The sequence below is a fragment of the Diorhabda carinulata genome, chromosome 3 (genome assembly GCF_026250575.1).
Source record: "Diorhabda carinulata isolate Delta chromosome 3, icDioCari1.1, whole genome shotgun sequence".
Classification (NCBI taxonomy): Eukaryota; Metazoa; Arthropoda; class Insecta; order Coleoptera; family Chrysomelidae; genus Diorhabda; species Diorhabda carinulata.
The window spans coordinates 20,715,116-20,741,183 of record NC_079462.1 but is presented as its reverse complement, the minus strand read 5'-3'; the positions used below and the strand labels follow the sequence as shown (position 1 = coordinate 20,741,183).

Sequence of the window (26,068 nt, the reverse complement as noted above, 5' to 3'; positions counted from 1 at the left end):
TTTTTCACAATCAAAATATGATTTTTCATCTGTATAATACCCGATTTCTTAAACTTAAATTATTTTCTGGAAGATTAAAGTATTGCTATAATCGTTAGATAACTTTTATTAGTAATTATAATTTATTTTTCATAATTTTACTACTTTGGAAATACATAAAAAGCTTAAGACGCTCCTGTATAGCTTTCATTCATGTTACTGGTCACGCGAAAAGATAGGAATTAGGCGAATCACGAATCAGTCGCAGTCGGTGACTGTATTTGGAATTTATTGTTGTTTGTGTGGTGTCGCGAGGAAATAAAGATGAGTCAAGTAGCGGTATTTTTAAATGAATGTTAATTTGATAATATAAAAGGAATATAAGTAATACAATTTACAACAATGGGACAACATGTTTCTAGGACTGATTTTGAATGGGTATATACAGAAGAACCTCATGCTAGTCGTAGAAAAATAATTTTAGGTTAGTTCTTTTTACTTTTTAGTCTTATACACACTTGACGAAAATGTAGTTATCTAATCCTTACACATATGTTACAACGGTTAACTGGTAATATTCAAGGACATTATAATGCTTATAGAATTTTTTATAAATGATAATTTTCCAAATCGATTATATTATTAGTTACAGCTAGTTGCAAACTACTTGTGACCATATGAAATGTCACAATCAATTATAAATGTTTTAAATGTCATATTTGTTTAATTTATCCATATATTTAATGTATAGAATAAATGTTTATAGAAAAAGTTAATATTTGTACAATTTGGTTGATTATATTTTTGTTATATCAATCAAAACCAAAAATATGATTTGTAGCTATGAGGAATGCTAATTAGAATGTCAAAATAGTTTTTAAATTTAAGAAATCATAAAATATTTTCAATTAATTTACCCATCATCTATACTATGAAAATTTCTCTATTGGTGATAATTGATTATAAATTATAGTTATATATTCGTTGATAATGGTGACATTTAAATGAAAGGAAAATTAGTGTTTTAACAAAAGTTGCAGCTGAATTTATGTACTTCATACAATTATTTTTTTAGCATAGGTATACCTATAACTTTTTTAGGGAATGTATTTTGTGATGATATATCTTATCTTAATTTCAACTTCAGAATGATTACAAACAGACAGATAGCAATTAGTAAAATTTATTGATAACATTCTATTTCTATTAACAGTGCAAAGTATATAATTGGTAATCATTCCAATTGCATTGGAATTTTATTGAATAAACAATACTTCATCATATTAGATTATGCAATCTTAGTTTTGTTTGCTGTTTTGACGATTCACTGGCTAACTTGTTGAAGATGTGTGATTATTAAATAAGGGGGCGGTTAAACGTATTATTTTCATTTTAATTATTTATTATCTAATCGGTACATCTACGGGTATCTACGTGTATTAAGTGTATTCCAAAGATAAAGTGGAAAATTTCTTTGAATTTGGAATACATTAAATGGAGGATTGTGATTATTTTTTTAAACATAAAATTGGATTTTCTATAAAAATTAAATTGTATAAGAGTAAATGTGGGCATATTACAATGTTCACATATTCATAAAATGCATTATACCTAATAGAATTAGAAAATACGTCACGAGTAACGATGATTAAGACAATTTGTGGTGATGGTCAAGACAGTTTATTGACAGCGGAGGCGCGCGCTATTAATTTTTATTTTTTTTTCTGTAAAGGAAGGAAAGAAAAAATAATCATCTTTAAATATTACACGCTTATGTGCGTCGTTTTATCAAAGTTTCCGTTTTGACATCGATTCTTACATTAGTGAGCACTGATTTCACGTGCACACGGACGAGTATAACTATCGAACGTCGTTCTAAACTTCAGCGCTGTGGGAGACAGGGGATTGATCAATAAGATCCAATATTCCGATGTGCAGTAATCGAATTAAAATTAATATAATGATAGGACAGATTTTTTTCAAGAGAAGGCATTAGATTTGGGTGTGCACGTGCATATGTGCACTAATTGAGGCACCGTCACTGTTGATTGTGATATGTACGAAATAAAGATATTTCTTGGTATATACATGGTGAACCGACACAGAGCAGTAGCCCAAAATATGATGATTGGGAGCAATTTACCTCTATACCAAGTTATATTCCTGAGGAGTTAGTTGAGCCCAAAATTTGGAAAAAAATTAACTTCTTTATAACTCCCTTAAGAGCATTAAGTAATGGTAGTTCATTTAAAAAAAATAATTTCATACCATGGATGATTTAATTCTATTTGATTTTACTCTTGTAATTTTTAATAAAACTTTGTCATTTAAAAAAAAAGTGTTTTCAACATCATCAAATTTGACAATTTGCAGTTGAGTTCTCTGGTAATTAAATTGGTATAATTTTTCAAATGAGTGGAAAATTCTTATTCGGCGAAAAAGTTGGTGTTGGGTTTGTGTGAAGAAAACTGTCAAAGTTTCATAGTGTTAATGTGTCGTGTATTTTGTATGCCATTGATGACGATCATCGACATATTAGCACTAGAACCTTATCTAGACGGAGTCACATGTCATGATCATCTGTATTCCGAACTATCAGATGTAATTTACTTCTTATCATGCACAAAAAGTGCAAGATTTGTTACTTCAAGACTTTGTACACACAAAATCTTGTAAAACAAATAACTAAAGACACAAAAAAATCTAAATCTAAGGTATACAGGAAGCTACAATGAACAATGAAATTATCTTTTAAAATGTACATATGAAATTTTTTCTATGTAATATACATTACATGCATATATTGTCAGAATTAAATTAGATAATAAAACTAACAATACGAGAATCTTTTGGATCGTCTTAGGCCTGAAGTGTTTCTCCATCTGATTCTTTAGCCATCCGTACAGTTCATTTTTGATGTGGTACCTCATGAGGCCACAGTGGGGCTCTAGTTCTAGGTATGCAGACTTCGCCCCTTTTTTGGCAAGGCTGTCTGCTTCCCCATTGCCTGATATACCCTGGGGGTGTGGTACTCACATTAGAGTTACTATAATAGAAACTTACACAGATACCAAACAGAAAAATTATAAAAAAGATGATACGTGAAACAAAATACGATATGGTAAGCAAAATTCAGTTTGAAAACCTTGACAATCCTTTCCAGAGATAAGAGGAATTGAAAAACTGATGAATTAAAAATCAATTTTGGAACAAACAATTAGTCAAACTAGAGAATTTTGAATACTCAAGTAGCATTTGATTCACAAAGTCAGTAATCAATAATCCTACTGATATGATCAATAGATTAGTATATTTATCTGGTTAGGATATTAGGTGTTAAAAATCAATAACAACATTAAGTTAATTTCTGTCGGTCTATTTTACGTCAGGATAATCGCATTCAAAAAAATCTGTCTGTTTACTGATGAGTCGTGCATAACTGTCACGAGTATCCAGATGAAAACCCCCATGTAATGATTCTTCAATATTACCAACTCGAGTTTAAGATTAATGGTCGGCCTTGTCGATAATTATTTGATTAGATGAATTATTTTACCAAACCGGCTAACTGGCGAAACTTATTTTGAGTTTCTTCAATACTCTTACGGATTTATTTAACGATTTGCCATTCTGATTGAGATTGCAACATTGGTTTATCCATGATAGAGCACCACTTCATTCTAGTGTCGATCTAAGAGACTTCTAAACCTCCAATATCCAAATAAATAGATTGGACGTGGAAATGATTGTCCTTAATATTGGCCTTTCCGCTCACCGGACATCAATAAAGTCTGTTCATTCTTTCCTAGATTTCCGAGAAGAATTATGGAATGGCATTAGAGACAATTGCAAAGTAATGAAAAATTATCATCTGCTACCGATCATAATCGATTCAAAATTTCGGTGAAGAATAATTTTGTGTCTAAGAGAATGTGAAGATCATTTTCAGCAATCTCTTTAAATCATAAATGTTCATGCTTTTTCTAAAATATTATTTTTTTCCATTAATTTGCTCTTATTGAAATGTATGGTAATTTTATACTTTCGCGGTCCCCTCGTTTTTTGGTTGTAGAAAATCGAAAAATCGTCCGATTTCTATGATTTTTTTTAAAAAGCTTCGTTTTTACGGCGGATTTAGGAAAAAAATTTGGGAATAAAAAAAATGAAAACTTATATTGGTTTCAGGGATTCAAATGTTCACCAAAATGCACTCATTCACATATAATTGTTGATAACTTTTTTCCAAATAATAAAATGAAGTTGTTATATTTTTTTTCATAATCTACACAAAAAAAAACGAACAAATTGAAAAAATATATACAAAAATATTGATTTATCATGTTTTTATAATTAAAAATAATAATTTCTCGTAAAATTGACCTTTTCTCACATATAATCATTAACACCTTTTTTATTAAATAATCATTAAAGTTATATGAACCAAAACATTTTTAAAATCACTTATTGTAATCAAGTGTATGATGATTTTTTGAGTTTCTAGAGTCAAAAAATGAGGGGACCACGAAAGTATAAAATTACCAAATGTATCTATTAATTTCTAAAATATGAAATATAGATTTTACCCAATTGTATGTACAAATAGTATTTTTTTTAAATCAACTAATATATAAAAAAGATATAATGCTTTGAAAAGTTACCCCAAATTGAATCCTTAAAATGTATTAATAATATTTTACTCAAAAGCAATTAATGCTATTTAAAATATCAAATTGCCCACGTCTCTGATCTGTGTCGGTACCTATGCGGGACACACTGTATATAATATTTCAGGGAGTAAATTTTTCGACAATAATTTTTGTTTTAAATAAATAGCGTGAATTTTAATTTATTCCATTCAAATATTTTGACTGCAAGTATATATAAAATATGACGATTATCAAGATAATGATTTCAGGTGTATACTCTTAAATATATTTATTTATCCCAGTCGATTCAACTCAATAGATTTAAATCGACTTTGTAACTGCCTAATAAAATCATTTGCTTTTATTGTTTTAAATTACAAGTAGATAAGTCCTGGTATAGGTATTTTCATATAATTCATATCATAATAAAAAAGTGATAAAGAAAACAGTTTATATTAGTGTATTGGGTGGTCAGATATTTTCGAATACGCTTGAGAACATTTTTTTTTTCATACTTAACCCGTTTATTTTGAAAGTGGCCAAACTCCATTTTGCAATTTTTGTTATTTATCACTAAAGTATTTCAGGGTGCTTATATTACCAGCAAATACCATAATACTGGTCTACCGTGGTTTTGTTGTCCTAGATATGAAAATGATTTTGTGGTTATTTATTCATGAAACTATCAATGATTTTGTAAGATGTGCTCTGATTTTTTTAAAATCTTTATTTACATTTTACATTACAAAAATCAAACAACGAAAAACAAAATAACAGATATATTTATATCAGTTATTTTTTAGAAGTTAGGATACATCGAAATAAATAAAGAGGAAAATGTCTAAAATATCTTTTATATTTCCATAAAACGCTTTATATGAGCTTTTCTTTTATAATTTTTCACGGGGCAATTTCTTGTGAAAGACCAGAAGTCATCATGTGACAATCCCATTGACCCTCCATCGCTTTTAGATCTCGATGGAACGGCTCTCCTTGTTTTATCTAGATTGCGGAAATACAAAACTTTTCCAAGCTGTGTAGAGCAAGAGCCCACGATCGCCAGACCTTCCTTATTTTATAAAAGCTGAAAATTTGTCTATGTGTGTCACCTCTACAGGTAAGAACGACCAGCGGATATAGGGCTCGAGTCGCGGTTACTTGGGCAGGTAACAGGTAATAAAGGTGTATAAAATAGTATCTTACTTTCCACTAAGTATAAAGTTTCTTTTTTTTATTTTCTTCGGGATAGCTGTAGAAAACTCGTCATCCACCGCCGGATATTTATGACAGTTGCTACCCCTGTCAGACACCCCTAAACTGTAATAAATTTTAATTATTGTAATGTATATGTATAATAAGTGTTATTTTAATAAAAAATCTTATCATGAGAGATCCTTTAATTTGTTTCGTTTGTTAGAAAAGTGTTGATAAAATTATACTATTCTCAGAGGAAACGTTTATGTGATCTTTGATCAATATTTTACTCCATCTATTAAAGATTACGAGCACTCCCAACGGTTAGAGTCCGCTCAATTGGAGTACTCTATAACTGGGCCTGAACAGATTCGATCAAGAGATTTTGCAAAAGAGTTAAAAAATTTAAACTTCAAAGAGGCTCTGGTTAATTTTTTTATCTTACATTGGGCTACTGATGAGGTAGTACCACTTATTGGTGACCAAAAAACAATATACATCAATTTCAGAAGCTGTGAATCTTTTACTGTTGATAATTCCGGCAAAGTTGTCTCAAGTGTTGATAAGGAGTTATCATGTCTAGGACACGAGGAAGCAGATACAAAGATAGCATACCATGTCTGTATCATCAACTATCCAGCAGAAATAGTTATACCAGCTTGTACCGATATTGCGTCTATAATGTTTGGTAACATGCATCACCTTAAAAGTGATCCTGTTTGGATGCTTACTCGGTACTGGCAATAATTTAATGTATGTTGACCTTACCAAAATACATGAAAAGTAGGGACAGAAAATTTCTCGGGGCTTACCTGGATTTCATGCTATCACAGGTTGTGATTTTGATCCTGCGTTCTTCAGAAAAGGTAAATTAAAACCATACAAAAAATTAAAAAGCAATCCAGACTACCAATAAGCTTTTAAGGACTTCGGTAACAGCGATTTAATTGAAAATTTAGAACTTCAACAAAACATTTTTAATATTATTCAAAGATTTATATGTAATATTTACAATGTACCTAATGTAATTGATGTTGATGCCGCTAGACTCCAAATATTCATCGACTCGTATACAGTCTCTGATGTAAACGAAGCTTTTAACCGAAAAAAATTGCGAAATTTTGACGCTCACAATCTACCACCTTGCAAAAGCGAACTATTCCAGCAATTTTTACGAACAAATTATGTATGTACCATTTGGAACAATGCCCATTTAACAAAATGTCAACCAGGCAATAAAGGTTGGGAATTGAAAGATGACCAATATCAGTTCAAATGGTTTGAGGGAAATCAACTACCAAGTTAAGTTAGTGATTCACTCGTAACTCAACTAGGTATGTAATGATCATCATGAATTATTATACATAAATTTTTAATGATTCATAATTGTACAAACTTATTCATTTTTTTCAGAAACCGATGACGAAGGCGATATTGACAACAATTGTAACATCGACTGTGGAAGTAGTGACGAAGAAGATGAAAATATTGACGACAATGATGAAATTTATAAAAATGATTAGATTTTTTTTCTCCGTGTTTCCTTCCTCTGTTTTGTATTTTTTGATATTAAAATAAATTTTTTTTTTACTTTTTATAACCCAGATATCAACAATTATTTTCTTAGGATATCCTAAGAGATCACAATCGAACTAAATACCCGCGCTCGCACCTACAGCTGACTTTCAATGTGTCCGGCAAGATGTAAAAACCATTGAAATGGTCTGGCTACTAGGGTAACATTTTTTTATAGACCCCCAAGCAACATATATAAAATTCAAGTTTTATACTATGACAAAAGTATAATTTTAATTTATTAGAGTTTAAGGGCGTCTGGAAGGGGTAGCATAAGTGTCTGGCGGTGGATGACGAGTTTTCAGCTACAGTTTACAGCTATCCCGAAGAAAATAAAAAAAATTAAGCTTTATACTTAGTGAAAAGTAAGATACTATTTTATACACCTTTATTACCTGTTACCTGCCCAAGTAACCGCGACTCGAGCCCTATATCCGCTGGTCGTTCTTACCTGTAGAGGTGACACACATAGACAAATTTTCAGCTTTTATAAAATAAGGAAGGTTTGGCGGTCGTGGGCTCTTGCTCTATAAAGCTTGGAAAAGTTTTGTATTTCCGCAATTATCTAGATAAAACAAGGAGAGCCGTTCCATCAAGATTTAAAAGCGATGGAGGGTCAATGGGATTGTCACATGATATCTTCTGGTCTTTCACAAGAGATTGCCCCCGTCAATTGCCTTATTTGAGGACCATCAAATATTCCACCTTTCAATTTTTCCATACTAAGCTTCGGAAATTTTCTGGAAATTTCTAAATCCACACAGATCTACCATTTATGCACCGAGTATTTAATTTGCTCTAAAACTAGTTTTACATTTTCATATTCTTCTTTGAGATTCGTTGAATAGGCAATTGGAATTGATGCAAATTTATTTCCATTGTGCAATAAAAAATTCTAGTACTCTTTTTCTCGCGTTCTGTATTTTATATTTGTTACTGTTGGTGCCAATGAATTTTTTTTTCTATTTCTGATACTTGTTTTGTTAAAGAGAGATCACGTATTAAATCACTGAGTTCATTTTGGGAAAATAAATTTGGCTTAGATCTTTCACACTCCCATTCACTTTCACTGGTAGACGGTCCAGATTTATGAAGGTATGCGAATTACTTTTGAGACGTAAATAGGTCTTTCACTGTCTACCAGTGTCAGAAATTGGCGCATAACGCGAATAATATTTCCAAAACAAAAGAATAAGGATGTTGTTAACAAAAACAATACCAATACAGACTGGCTTAACGCATTCTGCGCTCATAACCTCACAAAATTAAGGAATTAACATATATGTAGACAGTTGGTATGGGCAAAAACGTCACTACGTTACGGTGCCGAAAATATTCATTTTCTCTCTCGTTCGAGACACTTTATCTATAATTCGCATGCTTGAGAGTGCGCAGAACCAAGCTGGAACCTCGGAGGATAGAGAAATCGTTGCCATTCTGTCTTCCTTAGTCGGAACAGCTTCCACTTATAGGAACTGTCCATATAGGAGTATTATATATATGGAAATTAAACTAAAAATTTAAAGATGACGAATTCTTTTAATTTTCCACATCTAGAGTACATTTCAGTGTCTTTCAACTAGTAATTTAATTTGTTAGTTTCATTGTAACTTTTAATTTTGTCAGCATAAACCAAGCTTTACTTTATAACAGAAGAGACCTAAAATCAAGACGATTTAGAAACATAAAAAAATTATTTAGAACTTTAGATAGAAAGAGCAAAAGAAACCAAAAATTTTCTAAGAAACAATCATAATGGACTACATTTTATTCAAAATGAAATGTTAAATTATTTTAAAACAGAAATATTCTACTTATCAATACATTTCTGTTTCCAAATAATATTAAACGAAATCGGGGTTAGTATCACTAATTGTTTATTTTTTCTTTTGCAGAAAAATATCCACAAATTAAGAAACTCTTTGGTTATGATCCGAATTTCAAATGGGTTGTAACCGGAATGGTGTTTGCACAATTCTTACTAATGTTTTTACTCAAAGATAGATCTTGGCCGGTACTGATTTTAACGGCATATTGTTTAGGAGGAGTTATCAATCATTCTTTAATGTTAGGTAAGTTCTGTTTATATTTTATTTTATTTTATTATATTTTATATATTTTATTTTATTTATAGAAAGTAATAAAAAATAAATAATAAGTAAAGTTTTTTTAACTAATGCAGAGTCCGATATATTTAATTATATTTCATATACGTTTATATTTTATTTTTTTTTAAAGTAGTTATGCACGTATTTACATCTCATTCCAAAATACCTAACCCTATCCTAAGCATCATATAAAGCCATTCCATTTTCCCAAATTTCATTCAATTTCACTAAATATATATCCGATATATAAAGACAGGACGAAATGTAAGAACCATTCAACTAAGCGTTCACGTTGAGACTACGATCGTTTTGATCGGCGGCGAAGACGACACTCATGTCGTCATGAATTAAAGTTCACGACGACCCTTGTCAAATGGTGGGTCGAATTGAGAGTTAGAGAATTAGCAGAATTTTCAAAACTCAAGCGACGCGTATTCCAACTATGAGAATATATCTCATTATTTGATTTCATCTAAATCAGTTAAGTTCTCCACTGAAAATTTCAATAACTTACAAATTATAACATAACTTCTTGAAGGTTATGTTCCCATTCGTTAATACTTATCTCAAAGCTCAGAAAGGCTTCGTAAGCCATTCCATTTGGGTTTACGACTGTAAAGCTTTGGATTAAGTGGAACGATAAAGATCGTGGTCGTGAACATGATTGTGGTGAGTACTTTATGGCTTGTAGAATTGCATCAAACTATAATGTGACGGGTACCCAGCCGCTCGCCAGAAGAAAACTATAAATGATGATAGATGGCCCCATCTATTATTGGGTAGCTGTAAAACTATTATGCTGGATGTTTCTGAAAGAACAAGTTACCTATGGAATTATTGCAAAAACTTTTATAAGACAGGATCTCACAGTAGAGCAGTTAATTGAATATTGAAGACACGCGGCAAACGATACAGGACTATCAGGGCGATATATAAAGTGAACTAAAGTGTTAGTAGTGTTGTAATCAGTGTAACGATTATAGAGTAATAAAGTATTAAGCGTTAAATTAAGTTATCTACGAATCTCATCCGATAAACTTTATAATATAATTGTTTACAAACTATACAGGGTGTCCCACGACGAGTTAAAACTATCTGTATAACTTTGTTATTTTAAATGGAACACCCTGTATATTAATACATTTTTGAAATCTACGTCAAATTTTAGTATACTTTTGTCTAACAACTATTTTCGAAAAATGCATACTTTTTGAGTTATTAATTCTTTTGTCAAAAATTTGACCATTACAGACCCTTATAAATTATTTTTTTACAAGGATATCCTTAAAGATATGAAAATGGTTTCTGTTCGGTTGCTTTTAGCAAGGTCAAACGTATTTGAATCTATGTTGAAATTTTTTTCATTTTATACAGGGTGTGTATAAAGTGTTCAAAGTTTAACGTCATAAATATCAAATTTCTTCATTTTTTTTAAATAGAACCACCCGGTTTTTTTCTATTTTAATACATTCGGGGGTAAAAAATAAAGCAAATTCATGTATACTTTCCTATACCTAACCTTACCGTCATCCAGATATTAAATTTTAAGTTGCTTTTAGTTACAGTCGACTTCCGGTTCTATCGGATCGTATCAGAAAACCCAAACATAGGAAATTTTATATTTTTACTATTTTGACATATACAGATAGTTTGAATCCGTCGTGGGACACTCTGTATAGTGTAAGACATCGTGTTTTATTAATCTTCTGAATGTATATATATATATATATATATATATATATATATATATATATATATATATGAGATTGATATATTGTTTAAAATAATTCACCAGATCCGAACAATAGTTTAGCTTTCTATACTATCGATATCAATAAGACTCGGTCTAACGAATAGAGGTGATCAGAAATCACATTTTTGTATTGTTCCATCATTTAAACTTTAGCCGTTAAATTTGGATTTAGAGCTATCTAACAGTTTTTGAAATTTTAAGTGACTTTTTTCAAACTACGAATTAATTTTTAACAAATCGAAGAGTATTGAAATGGGTGTTCTTTAAGAAAATTCACCATTTTATATGAGTCCAATCGTAGTCGTACAAGCACCAAGAATGCTGAACTATCAGGATGTAATAAAAAACGGTTAGACCAGGAAAAACGAAAAGTGAAATTGTGAGAGAAGATATGCAGTTTACACCATTTTATATGAATATTAGAATATGATACATCTTTCAAAATAGATGTTGCGTTTTCTCACAGTAAAACAAAACCAACAATACATTGGGGACTCGGAGCGGTGCTCGCGATGAACGCCGTCCTAATAAAAAAACATGGCTAGCAGTTATTTGAAAAAAAAATTATTAATAGTGATACGATGATTATTGTATCGATTAAAGAAGAAAATCACATGAAAACTGCCTCATGAGTGGAAGAAAATGCATCGTCTCACATGTATATGAAAACGATAGACAAATTGAATGAATTGAACTTTCTAATTGGTTCCACACCATAATATTCTCCAGATCTAGCTCCCAGTAACTCTTATCTGTTTCCAAACTAAAAAATGCTTCGAGGAAATATATCACAGTCAAATAAGGAAGTCATAGTTAGAAAAGAAAATTAGCTTAACGCTTTCAATGAAAATTATTTTGATGCATAAAATGAAAACGGTTTTTTTCTTATTGGTCGTTGTTGAAACTATTCCCATAGAGTATTCTTGATGTTAGTTTTTTATTATTTTTTGTTATTTCAGCCATTCATGAGATTTCCCACAATTTAGCATTCGGACACGCCAGACCGATGCACAATAAAATATTCGGTTATTTTGCTAACTTGCCAATAGGAATTCCGGTATCTATAAGTTTTAAGAAATATCACCTGGAACACCACAGAGTAAGTTGTCATAAATATATGTTTTATATGTTTAATGATACTTCTCAAATTTCATACTTTGTACTAACTTTCTGTATTCTTTACATATATTAAACATAGGAAAAATTTAGGATGGTCAAAAAAGTAAATCAAGGACTTCATTTTGGAACGTTTACGATATTCACGCAGAATACACTACACCAACATTCATAATTACACTATTAGACGTGCCCTTCGATAACTAACACACGAACATTCCCATTTACACTGTCGGACGCGCGTTTCGATATCCACTACACCAACACTTACAATTACACTGTTGGAGGCGCGTTTCGATAACCAATACACCAACACTCACAATTATACAGTCAGATACCCAGAAACTGAAGATACTAGAGAAACTTTGATATCAAAACGCACATTATTATGTTATTAAAATTTCCACCTGTCAGATGAAATTAATATAAACGCTTTTCTGCTTTTGTAAATAAATTTTAAAAAATTCGCAAACTTGAAAAATAATCCTACATAAGGGCAAACTAACAAACAATTTCAAGTCAAAACTTATAATGATGAAAAAATCTAGCTAATTACATTGCTTTTATTTTTACTCTTTGAGAGGAAAGAACCGAATTTCTCACTAGGCATGAAAATTAAAGTAAAAACAAAGGTAATGGCCATAATATGACTTCCAAACCCACAACTGAACATAAAGATCTATGACACACAACAGAGACAAATGACAAATGTAGACCCTGATGTCGAAGTAAGATCACGTAAAGGTGAAAAACCTATTATGTATCGCAACCTTGAACTTAAACTCAAGATACCGTTTTGTAAAGGCGTACGTGCACTTAGTTCTCCTGGAACAGAAACATGGGCATTAAAAGTGGATACCATGAATAGACTCGATGCTTTTGAAATGTGGATCTTCCGTAGAGTACTAAAAATATCATGTTCTTAACATATACCTAAGATGACGTATGGAAAAGGAAAAAGAGTTACTTACAACAGTAAAGAGAAGAAAGACTGTTTATCTTGGGACAACAAATATGATATACTGAAGTTAGTAATAGAAAGAAAAATCGAAGGAAAACGTGGACCTCGTCGCTGACAACATTCATAGTTAAAAACATACGCGATTGGACTGTATGAACAAATGTACCACTCAGGACCGAAATAAGGATGCCGAAATTGTCGCCAACCTTTATTACATGAAGATGGCAAGTGAAGAAGAAGATAGGAACAAAAACAAACATAAATAAATTTCGTATTGAAGAAAATAAACTTATATAGTTTAGTTAGTGTCACAGTTCATGCATACAGAAAATGCACTGACACCAGAAGTGTCTCACTCATCATGAGCCAAATATTTGCAACTACTTTCATTACCGCTTCCTATAAACTCAGGTTATCCGTTTGTCATGAAGTAGATAGTATTTAAACTTCTTTCGAGGAAATATAAACATAACAGGAAATGAGTTTCCAATTACGTTCTCTTGACGAAACAAAACCAACAGTATGCTTTCCCCTAGCTGTTATTATTTTACCCCATTCCAAGACTGTTGGAACACCAGTATCGATATTCTAGAAGCTGCAGATCGATACTTGTCCATAACTGTACCCAGCTTGTCATAAAACAAACCTGTCTATTTCGTTATCTTCAGCAACTTTGCCGATGCTTGAACCTCTATCTACAACTTGTTGTATCAATTCTTCACTAACATTAGCACGTTTGCATCCTAAAATTAAAGCAAAATTTAAAGTAGAAATATTTTAACATGGTTCATTTGACTCCAAATGTTTTGTCTCAAATGACCCTTTCTTCGAGTTCAATTTAGGAATATGATTTATATCTGAAACTTGAAACATTAAGAATAATCATGTTAAAATCCAAATACATTTACTTGATGACCAAATGATATTCGTGGTTTTTAAACTATATTCGTGGTTTTTAAACTATATTCTTGAGAAAACTCAAATTGCATTTGTAAAATACCTTAGACAAAAATTGTAGATCATAAAAATTATCTACAAAAAATGTATTAATACTTTTTTTTCTTACGAGTCATCGTTTCTGAGATATAACGATTCGAAAAATTGTAATCTTCAAAAAAAGGAACTCCAACTGAAAAAACTATTTTCTTCTTAAAACCAAGAAAAGCTCAACATCAATCGATAATTTATTCATCAAAAAGTTTATCTACTTTTGAAAAGTGATTAAATCATGTACTATTTTTACACGCAATAACTGAATGTGACACGACGTCTCCATTTTACAGGAAGGGTAAAATAACAATTTTCAAAATTTTTGTAAAACAAGATTTAGTTCAAAGTGCTGAAGTTTTCGTATTTCGATATAAATATATATTTCGATTTCAATATTTCGACTCGAAGTTATTACCAACGGCATTTGCTTTCTTATTTCTATGTACGGAGCTCCTAAAAAAACTACTTGTTTTGATAAGTATCGATATGCATGTTTCGTTAAAAATACTAGTAGTTAAAAACAAGTTCAATCTGCTTCTCTTCCTCCAACCTCAGTTGCTGTTCATCGACATCTTTTTCGGGTATATTAACAAGTTCAAGTGTGGCTTGGTTATCAGCTAGACCCTGCAGACTGGGCTTGGAGTTGGTCAACAATACGTTAGAACTCTATCATACTTTACTCCCACCACCCACAATTGCAAAAAGTCTGACTATTTTGTTCTCTGGCATGTACACCTTGTCAAGTCTCTATTATTGAATGTGTAGGATCCGTTTGATTCCAACGAGGCGACAGAAGAAGAACAATTTGAAAGATACGACAGATCCGTGGAATAGGCTTTCTGGAGAAACCACGTTAAAAAACGCGCTAGATACACTAACTCATAGGTGACGTGGAAACGTGTGCATATTATGATGATTACAGGGTTTACAACTTTTTGAATCATTATATCTCAGAAATGGCGTTTTTTGTAGATAATTTTATGATCTACAATTTATGTCCGAGGTATTTTTATTATAAAACTTACCGTTTTGCTGAAAATGATGGGAAAATTTAATTTTTAATTATATTTTAAACAATTCTACTGATTTTCAGCTTGATGGGAATTTATGTAACTTGGAATGTCTAAATTGATCGGTGTATGTTGTCAGTATTCTTGCCATCTACTTTTAATTTTTTGTTTCATTCTGCTTCTTTCATAATTAAGAGTTTCTGGAACCTTTGATGATTCATACCAACCTCACTTCAGATTACAACTATACCAACACATTGTATGGTGCACGTCTTGATAACAGTTATAGTCTTCAGGGACTTAAGTAAACGTCGATAGTTTAAATTTATACCAACATTTATGTCGGTGTAGCAAATAGAGGGTTTAGTATAAATATTAAAAATTGATAACAACTCAAAACCATAAATTATATTCCTTTCCTATCGTGGTGACAAATTATAAATTCTAACAATTGATTTACACACTCCATAATTTATGTAAATATTTGAGTTTATTATCTGAATATTATGTACGAGAAATGTGTTTCGCTGTTAATAGAATGTATATTACTTAGAAAGTAACTATTTTAAAAATTATTAATAAAAAAAAACTTTTAAGTTGTATCTACTGCAAAGTTAAAAAATAAAGCGAAAATTTGAGTCCTAGTTGGTGTGTAATGGAGTCAAAATTTAATGAAAACAGAATACACAATAAATTTTAAAAATATAAAAATATATTACAGTTTTGATGCTCGACGGAGGGAAACAATGTTCGTGATGTCTTCTTATAAAAGAACATCATAGTAATTTGGTCAATTCGATAATAATTTTGAATATTTCAAAATGTTAATTACATACATTATTATAACTAAAATAAATTTTCATGATAAAAACTTTCATTGTATTCTAACCTCCTTTAAAAAGAAGCTTCATTATACTGGTAAATGAAAAAAAAAGACAGGTTATAATTTTGAAACAATCGCTCGAATAGGTAAGTCACTTTTGTGCAGTATTGGCAAACCATATATTTTAGGGGGTAAGGCATTGAGGATTTTCAATTTTTTTCGCATCTTATGGCGAAATAAAAAGTTGTTCTTCCCAAATTTGAATTAGATAATTATTTTGATTTTGATAAGAATTTGTAGGGTCTTGTTCAATTTTTTTGTAAGTTGTCTCTTGATTTAAACTTGATATAAATATTCCATTCTTTTTTATCTAGATGATTGCATTACTGTCGTACCAAAGAAATCGAATTGGAAACATAAATATAAAATTCAGTTCTCATCATAGAAAACTTCAATTCACTATTGAAATCGAACAAAATAATAAAATCAATTTTCTTGATGTCACAATATATAAAATTAACAGTAGCATAAGAATAGAATAGTATACGAAATTAACTTAGTTCTCAAGATATTTGAACTTCAATTCGTGTCACTCTGGCATTTTCAAATAAACTTTCATTCAAAGAATATATAATCTAAAATGAATGATGTTTGTTTCTAAAATGCATTTTTCTCGCTTACAAATACTATTATTTCTTGTAAATAATCATAACAATATCATAGTACAGATCTCTTAATACATTTAATATATTTTTTTTTCAGTACCAAGGTGACGAACTGAAAGACACAGATATTCCTACGTACATAGAAGCCAAACTGTTTTGTACAACTTTTGGGAAATTCGTATGGATACTACTGCAACCATTTTTCTACGCTTTCCGTCCATTGGTTGTCTATCCGAAACCACCGACGTATTTAGAATTTGTCAATCTTGTCATTCAACTGATTTTTGATGCAATTGTTGTTTACTTTTTTGGTAAGCTATAATATCTATATTTCTCGTAGACTAAAATGCAAAGTTGATAAAAATTTCATTATTAGGAAGATAAGTCTTTTTAATGATTTCGTTGGATGACTATTAGTAATAACTGCTCGCCATAAACCATTGTTTCAAGAAGCCCTATCCATTAAGTACCCATCCTAGAACAAAGTCCACCTCATCGTATTTCGCTTCACGTTGTTCGCAAGTAGTCTCTGTCCTTTTCTCCTAGTTCTTAGGGAAATTGTGGTTGTTCTTTTCATTTTGTGGAGGATTAATTCCGATGGCTATACACTCGGTTGTTCAGCCGTCTAAATGGGTCTGTATTGGCTGTCTCCCTTAAAACCTTTATAAACTTCTTTGTGAATAAAAGCTCTAACATGAGTGATTATTCGTCTTTTTTAGAGCTTTCTCCGATGTATAACTCGTTATTTGCCTACAAAGTACGGAATTACCACGTCATTTGTATTATCTCTGGTTCCAGAACATTCTCTTTTGGTTTTTTTCTGTATTTTTGGTTTTAACTAAACTAACCTATCATCCTAGTTGATTCTTTGGTCTCTTGTGTTTCCTATAGTCGTTTTTGGTGTACTTCCGTCAGTTCCTATTTGGATGTGCTCTCCTCAAATAGCTTTTCTTGTCTTTTCGTCCATTGATTGCAGTACTTTATCTGGTCCCAGTTTGCCCTAAAGTTCTTGGCAACTTATAGTCTTGTGGATATTCACCTGTTATCAGATGTGTGTGACATGCTATGAAGGCATAAGTTATTATTATCGGTATCATACTACTTCCTACAGACCTAAGTATCTCCTTCAAACCGATTAAACCATTGAGACTTGGTTTTACCGTTCCACGGTGTTCTTCACGTGTCCATTGAGAGTGAGTCGTTGATTTATGTTTATGTCTAGGTATCCACTGTATAGAATGTTTTACAACATTCATTGTTTTCGCTTTCTTTGTTGGTCTCTTCGAGTGCATACAATAAGTAACTGTTTTGTAAGATACCAAATAAATAAATGTCTTTCTATTTCCATAATTTCCTTTCTTTCAAACTATTGAGCAGGTTTCTATCTTATAACTATATGAAAGTTTGAAAATATTTCAATAGGCTCTAAGCTCGATAGCGCCCTTTTTCATTTAAACAGCTTCGATTTTGTTAGTGTGACTAACTAAGAAAAACACATTTTTTTGCCAAAAATCAATTTTATTCATCAATGTAATCACCTTCAAGAGCAATATAATAATTCCAACGCTTCTTTGATTTCTCGATGTCGTACTTGTAGAAGGATTTGTCTTTTGCCTCAAAATAGGCTTCAGTTTCAGCAATTGCTTTTTCATTTGACCTGAATTTCTTTCCGACGAGCATTTTTTCGAGATCAGCGGGGACAGATCTGAACTATACGATGGATGAGGAAGCAATTCTAAATGTAATTCTCTCGATTTATTCTCTATGCAGTATTCGCTATTGATTGTCTCTTCCTTTTGATGATAGTCGATGAACAATATTCCATGCGCATCCCACAATACTGAAGCCATAACCTTCCCAGCTGACTGTGCCTTTGGACGCTTCGGACGTGGTTCACTGGCTGCAGTCCACTCAGATAATGATCCTTTTGATTCTGGAGTGAAGTGATGGATCAATGTTACATCCATTGTCGCAAAAAATCTGATTTATTACGTGTAAACATGGCCAAACACTGCTCTGAATCATCAGCACGTTGTTGTTTTTGATCGGTTGTGAGTGAACGCGGCACTCGCTTTGAAACAAGCTTTCTCATGGTGAAATGTTCATGCATATATGTAAACATACCTTTTGATATCTTTACGGCCTCAGCTATCTCACGCAAATTCAATTTATGATTAGATATAACCAATTTTTTTATTCTTTTCGATGAAGCAGAGTCCGAATAAGCCATTGATGATTTTGTTAGAGTATTTTTTTTATCAAGAAGCAATGATTATTAATTAACACACGAAATTGTTTTGAAAATAACAAAAGAAGCTTCACTTAAATAGCTGTCATTTTTTTCTGACTAATCGGAATGTCATGAAATTTTACATATAGTCTTTTGAAAGTTGGTACTTCATAAACGTCATATGGGTTTGACAATTGCTCGCCATCTGTGTGTCAGTCACACGACTTATTGAGTGATGTAATAGAAAATGAATTTATTGATTTTGAATGTTTTACAGCGACTTTATCATTCATAAAACACTAGTTTTATAGATCAAATTAATATGTACCAGTAGTTAAATTATCAATTTACATCTTGTAAAACATCTTATCGTAAGAAAATATTTCAAATGATTATATTTAATATATTTAACAACAGAATTTAAAATTTGTAACAATGGGAAGATTATTTTATATCAACTTATAATCTTATCTTTATAAAAATAGTCATTTTCTTTGAATAATTGAGTTACCTCTAATGTGCTATCCTACAAATGTCATATATTTGTGTTTAAAACGAACTTACCTGACCTCCAGAAAGGGTCACCACTGTTATCTTTTTGAATATTAATAACCTTGTAAACATGTGGAATAAAAAATGTTGATAGTAGAATAAAGCAAAAATAATATGATAACATTTGTAATATTGTTCGGTAATTAAGATATAAGAACCGCATACCACAAGCAAATCATCATTACATAAGTAGATACAATACAACAGCTATAAAAAATTTTATGTTTAATTTACAATATCAAAATTTAAATACTAAAGTTATTGTTTACTGTTGAGACAATATTGGAAGACTACTAGTCATTGAATGATAGAAAATGATTAAAATATATTCCAAAAATAAAAAATATTTCAAATTCATGATATGATATGGGAACAAATCTCAAACAAAAAATTACAATTTGTATAGACGAAAACAAGTAAATAAAAACAATAGAAAAATATAAAAAAAATATAGTTAATTGAAATAAAAAAAGTCTTCTAAGTTGCGACTAAAAAGCGACTATTTGCAACTAAAATAAATCTCAGGCGACTATGGCGACTGTTTTTACATTAAAGTGGCTCAGAAGCTACTATTTTCATAAAAATGACAACTATTTTGAGTAAGGAATTTAATATAATTTGAAAAAAAATTATCTATATTCCATAAAGTACAAAAGCATTGATTTGCAGCATACAATTACTTATACACAATGCTTTATTTACACAAGAAAATCTTCTGGTACTTACTAATGCTTACAATCTACATAAAAAAATTTGAAAGGATTAAAAGATGCTAATCTCAAGATTTATGATATATTATAAAATAAGTATGACAATAAATTTTGCCGTCAATATAGGTGGCACAGAATTGAGATCTATTTGAAAGGCGAAACCCTAATGAGTTGAATAATTGAAGTGAATTTGTTAATTATGAATATAATTTGTACCTAGTTGGATGGTAACAGTGTACGAGGTCTGGCTATAAAATAACGAGTCTGCACGCCTTGAGGGCGCTTTAGACGGGTGGGTTAAAAAACGAGTATGCACGTCCCAAAACATGTTTCTGTCACTATTATAGTATTTGTACAGTAGATGTTTGAAGCGAACGTGTTTTTGTCTCGTGACGAAAAACAGGAACAGGAACAACTTTCTCATTAAATTGAAAAAACTCCGACTGAGTGCTATAAATTGTTCTAAGAGGCCTATGTGTGTTTATGAGTCGTTCAAGCAATTTAGTGATGGTTGGGAGAGCACTGAAAATGACTAGCGCCCAGGTCGCTCTGTGACTGTTTCAACTCCGGAAACAGTGACCAAAATCAACCAAATTTTGCTCTAAACGCCGATAAAGAAACGGTTAGAAAAATTCTATACGAGGAATTACACATGATAAAAGCTCTTACGTCAACGGGTATGCTCAGATTTCCTTGAAAGGAAAACGATACGCTTTGAAAGGGACCCGATGGGAAGCGGTAAAGCAAAAAACGGCAGAGCTCCTAAAGGTACTCGCCAAAGATGACTTCTAGCTCTGCTTCGATCAATGGAAAAAACGTATGGAAAGGTTTGTGGCGAGGGGAGGGGAACATTCCAATGTAGAATAATTTTTCTATTAATTTTTTATTGCTGCTGGTTACAAGATTCAAAAGTACTATGTTGAATGAACTTTGTAGAAAAAGCAATGTGAATTTTTCAACCTTTACGTTTCTTATAATATCTACAACGTCTAATAAGCGATAATAAAAAAATTCGGCATTCTCTTGTATAGTGGATTTAACAAAACTAGGACAATCTATATTAATACCGATAGAGTACACAACACGCACGCCTGTCGAATTATTTATTGTTAAATATTATTGACATTGAGATGGACATAAATAATCTCGACATTCAACTAAGAAATTAAACTTCCTCTAAAAATAGTTTATTATTCATTATGACAGGAAGTGGTATTAAAATTGACGACTTTAAATATAAATTCGTAGAAAAATCACAATTGTCCATAAATTATTCATTTATTGTTTTCAGTTCAAATCTCAATAATTTTTTTAGAAAAGTCAATTCTTTGAATTTTAAAATTTGTTTATAAAACTATGCAATTTGTTATGGTCATAAATTGGAGAATACTTAAATTTGCGTCACGTACTCAGTAACATTTCATGTTACAAATATTTCCATCCAACAAAAATTCTGTATGCCATTGATTAACAAACAATAAAAACATGTCCACACATGACATTGTCGATGTTTCTACCTTATTCTTTAATAAATTTACAATTCATGGACTTGACAACAGATATATTTGAAATAATTTTTATATGTAAAGTGAACCAACTCATTCCCGTTAAAGAAAGATATGTCTAAACTTTGAAATATATTTTTAATTATTATAGTCCATTTAGTTAGCGGGTGAAGTAAATACCTGATTGAAAACAATAATAACAAGGCTCTCTCAAGATTAAATGTATACGGTATTTTGGCTTGAATCAGTATCAGATCTTTTAACCTTGATAATAGCATTATCCAAAATTATGACGGAATTAAATACAGCATTCATTCTCATCAACCCCAATATGGTTAATCATTACTGCCACGTTTCTTATAAACAGAATATTAATTTTCTCTAGGTGAACTTTTTTCAGTACTAATCCGTAATTAAATGGGTTTTTCTGAGTTTTTTGCAGCCTGTATATGGTAGTTTCAACTGTATACGTGCACGATAGCGTCAAACACGTTTTACACAACTATTTGTTTGCATACTGCACTTTCTATTCCCACTGGATTCTAACTTGTTGGTGCAATTTTCTCTCAAGTGCAAGTTCACTTTTTTGCTGCTTTAATACTACAGCCTAAGACACAGTTTACTGACTTCCTGTCTGCATAATCAAAAATTGACCATACTGTTTTCCAGAAAGTAATACCTCATTGTTATTAGAACTTTGAAATTGAAATAAATCATTTTATATCACTAAAAGGAATCATTATGGATTTTGAAGATTAATACTAAACACACTGTTTATATTGCCATCACAGCAACACTCACAATTGCACTGTATGACACGCGTTTTTATAATCAAGTTATAATCTTCAGAGATTGAAAGTGAACAAGTGTGTTCTGTATCAATAGCACTCACGGTTCCTGAAATTTTAGTGGTTTCAGTCAAGTAAAATTACTCGACTCGATAAACGAATGGACTATAGTTATCATTCTTTCAACTATTTATTATTTGTAATGAAAATTTTTTCAAACTTTTTTTAAAATTTCTATCAAATTCTTTTTAACAATGTAATTTGTCTAATCAAACAAGTAGAGGTAGAGGAAATCGAGTAGAGCTAATAGTCATACTGACGCAGAAAACATTTACCATTTAGATCCATAGCCTTGTAATTTCTCTCCACTTCTTTGGGTCCCTTGATTTTTCTCTCCAGATCTGAATATTTTTCTCTCTAAACTCTTCTTCCAGTACTTCCCTTCAGCTTTTGTTTTTGGTCTACCTCCTAGCCATTGTAACCTTCTTGTCTCTATAAATGCGCTGATTGGTAACTTATTGAAAAGTGGTGTTACATTTCATGGTTTGATCTTCTCTCCCATACTAACTCTATTTGCTTTCTCCAAAAATTCTTCTTAGTATTTTTCTCTCCCATATTTCCAATTTCTGTTTAGTTTTATTCTTCATTATCCAGGTTTAACAGGCGTATGGTACGAATATCTCTTTCGATGTTAATATTCTTCTAAGGCTGCCTCTACAGCTTTACTTTTGGTAATTCTTAGTACGATTTCCTTTTCTTCTTGGCATTTATTATCTAGTAGTACACCCATTACATGAAATTTTCTAATTCCTAGAATTCTATGTTTATGTACTTTGAAATTGTTTTTTGTTTTGCTTCCACATTTATTCTTTATTTCTATAAACTTTGTTTTTTCATTATTGAAGTGTGGGACTATCTCTTCTGCTGCCTTCATTAGTTGTTTTGGGGTTCCCTCAATCTTTCTTTTGTTTCTTGCTATCAACGTAACATCATCAGCATAAACTAAGCATTTAAGACTTTTATTAAATATCATGCCTTTTCTGTTGTTTCTGGTTCTTCTTATTATGCCTTCCAAAGCTAGATTAAATATTGCCTTAGATAGGGGGTTGCTTTGTGTCCTCAAATGTCATCTTTACTAGTTGAATTAGTTTGTTTGGAATTTCTAATTCTCGTAATATTGGGATTCATTTTTTTTTCTGTTCATATTATCAGCTCTTTGAAAATGAACAAACAGGATCTGTGTTGGCATCTCATAATTATAACGGCCATTAATCAGCTGTTTTATCATAAAAATTTGGTAGAATCTTACTCTGCCTTTTCTAAACCCTCCTTGGTACTCTCCTAACAATGTTTCTGCGTGTGTTTTCAATTTTCTTTTTAATATTGATGCGTCTACCTTCTTGTAAATGGGTAATATAATGGCTTTTCTCCATGCTGCTGGCATTTTCTCGGTTTTCCAAATCTGAAAGTAAATTTAATATTTCTTCTTCAAGCTTGTTTTTTTCTTTCAATGATGTAATTTGTCTAATCAAACAAGTAGAGGTAGAGGAAATCGATTAGAGCTCTCAGTCTGTATTAAGGTTTTAATTCTTTTAGGGTAAGAAATAAATCAATGTTTCAAATTCTATTTTTAAATAAAATTATAATGTAATTTTTAATCTACCTCTCCTTGGCTATAAGGTACAAACCCATTTTCTGATTCATCAAACTAACTTTTTTAGGTCTCACTTTAATAGTGTGCATCGTTGCCATTTAGTTCTTTCAACTATTTTCAAGGTCATGGCTAAAGATGTTTTCTACTACCTTTAGCTTTAAACGTGTATGAATGAAAATCGCAAATACTCCCTGGACAAATTAATCAAATTCAATCATAAATTACATGTATTTTTTTGTAATGTCTTGAATTTGTTTAATTATTTCATTTTAATATCCCTTTTTTAGTAGTGCCTAGAAAATTTAAATTTTTCAATATTATACTCCAATTATTTGACAATTGTCGGTCTAAATTAAGCTTTACGGTTAGTTAGTTATTTAATTATAAGTTTCCTGATAATACTATCAATTTCAATTTTGCAATATATTATGATTTCAGGCGGCAGAATTTTGGGCTACCTTCTTCTTGGTTCCTTTATGGCCATGGGTCTCCATCCTGTGGCGGGTCACTTTATCAGTGAGCACTACATGTTTAAAAAAGGATATGAAACATACAGTTATTATGGCCCATTAAATTGGATCACCTTCAATGTCGGATATCATAATGAACATCATGATTTTCCTGCTGTACCAGGATCGAAGTTACCAGAGGTAAAATATCTTAATGCTAAACTCGATTGAAAGATTTGCTTCTTACCACATCAGAATGTTGTAAAATATATTGTTTCAGGTAAAACGGATAGCATCTGAATTTTATGATGACCTACCTCAACACCATAGCTGGACTGCAGTTTTATACGATTTTGTAATGGATCCAGATGTAGGACCTTATGCGAGAATCAGGAGAAAAGCCAAAGGTCTTTCTACGTAACTCTCATTACATTTATATTATATTATTTTTCTCATTGGTAACTGTGAAATTTGAAAATTATTTCTAATAATTGTTGTTTCTGATAATGGTTTATCAAAAGTAACAGGTGTCAATTAAAAGGTCTTGCTTAGTCGACGGGTAAATTAAAAATAACTGGATTATCTGGTAGTATTTTTGATTCTCCATTCAGTGCCTTCACTATAGTTTACATTCTAAATTTTCAAACTTGGTTTAGCTAGAAATTGGAATATTGATCCATTAGGCAAAATGAAAATTTTTTTTGGAAAGTTTTTTTAAAGCGCATAAAATAATTTTTAAAATGTGTCCACGAAATAATTTCTATTATGTTTCAAAAATAACAAGAAATGTTTCCGATATGGAAAAAATATTACAACTAATGACATCAACGTCCCGTTAACAGATTTGTCAAATGTATGTAATTTTGTTTTTTTATTTATTGTTATTGAAATAATTAACTAATGTATAACTGTCGTCAGAAAGTAAGGCCTTTTCATTGATATGTACGTATATACATAGTTATTCATAAATATATTATTCAATTATAAAATTTACATTTTAGCATGATGAAATTGAATAAGAGTGCGTAAAAAATCTGTATATTATTATTTATTTTGATTTTTTGTCGTAAATTGTGTATATTTTAAAAATTACTCAATAAACCATATATTTTGTTACTATGAATGAAATGCTTTTTTAAATACCAATCCCAAGTGTTTTTAAAAACATTTTAAAAGTTCACATGAACTTTCAAAGCACTCCTTAGATGGACACCCTTAATTTTTATTTGGTCAACATTTTACTAGTAAGAAAAGAAATTTGCAGGTGTCTCTTCTTCCTGTATGCAAATATTTCAATCGGATTTCAAATTGGTGTTTAACGGTGGCGATTTGTAATCTGTTCAATTTCACTTTAAAATGA

The 26,068-nt window shown here is 31.0% G+C and overlaps 1 protein-coding gene across 1 annotated transcript; it reads left to right on the top strand.

The window, feature by feature from the left end:
• The first annotated feature begins 220 nt into the window (after window positions 1–220).
• LOC130891632 (sphingolipid delta(4)-desaturase DES1) lies at window positions 221–25,827 on the top strand. Its single transcript, XM_057796477.1, has 6 exons — window positions 221–463; window positions 9,290–9,466; window positions 12,215–12,354; window positions 16,918–17,131; window positions 24,698–24,909; window positions 24,989–25,827. Exons 1-6 carry the CDS (start codon window positions 382–384, stop codon window positions 25,127–25,129), a joined length of 966 nt encoding a protein of 321 aa, XP_057652460.1. The 5' UTR covers window positions 221–381; the 3' UTR covers window positions 25,130–25,827.
• Window positions 25,828–26,068: the final 241 nt, after the last annotated feature.

Excerpts from the sequence above, each read along its gene's own strand:
- LOC130891632 (XM_057796477.1), top strand. The coding sequence starts at position 382 with ATGGGACAACATGTTTCTAGGACTGATTTTGAATGGGTATATACAGAA. Across the intron at positions 464-9,289 it reads TCGTAGAAAAATAATTTTAG|AAAAATATCCACAAATTAAG; the intron begins GTTAGTTCTTTT and ends TTTCTTTTGCAG. Across the intron at positions 24,910-24,988 it reads CAGGATCGAAGTTACCAGAG|GTAAAACGGATAGCATCTGA; the intron begins GTAAAATATCTT and ends ATATTGTTTCAG.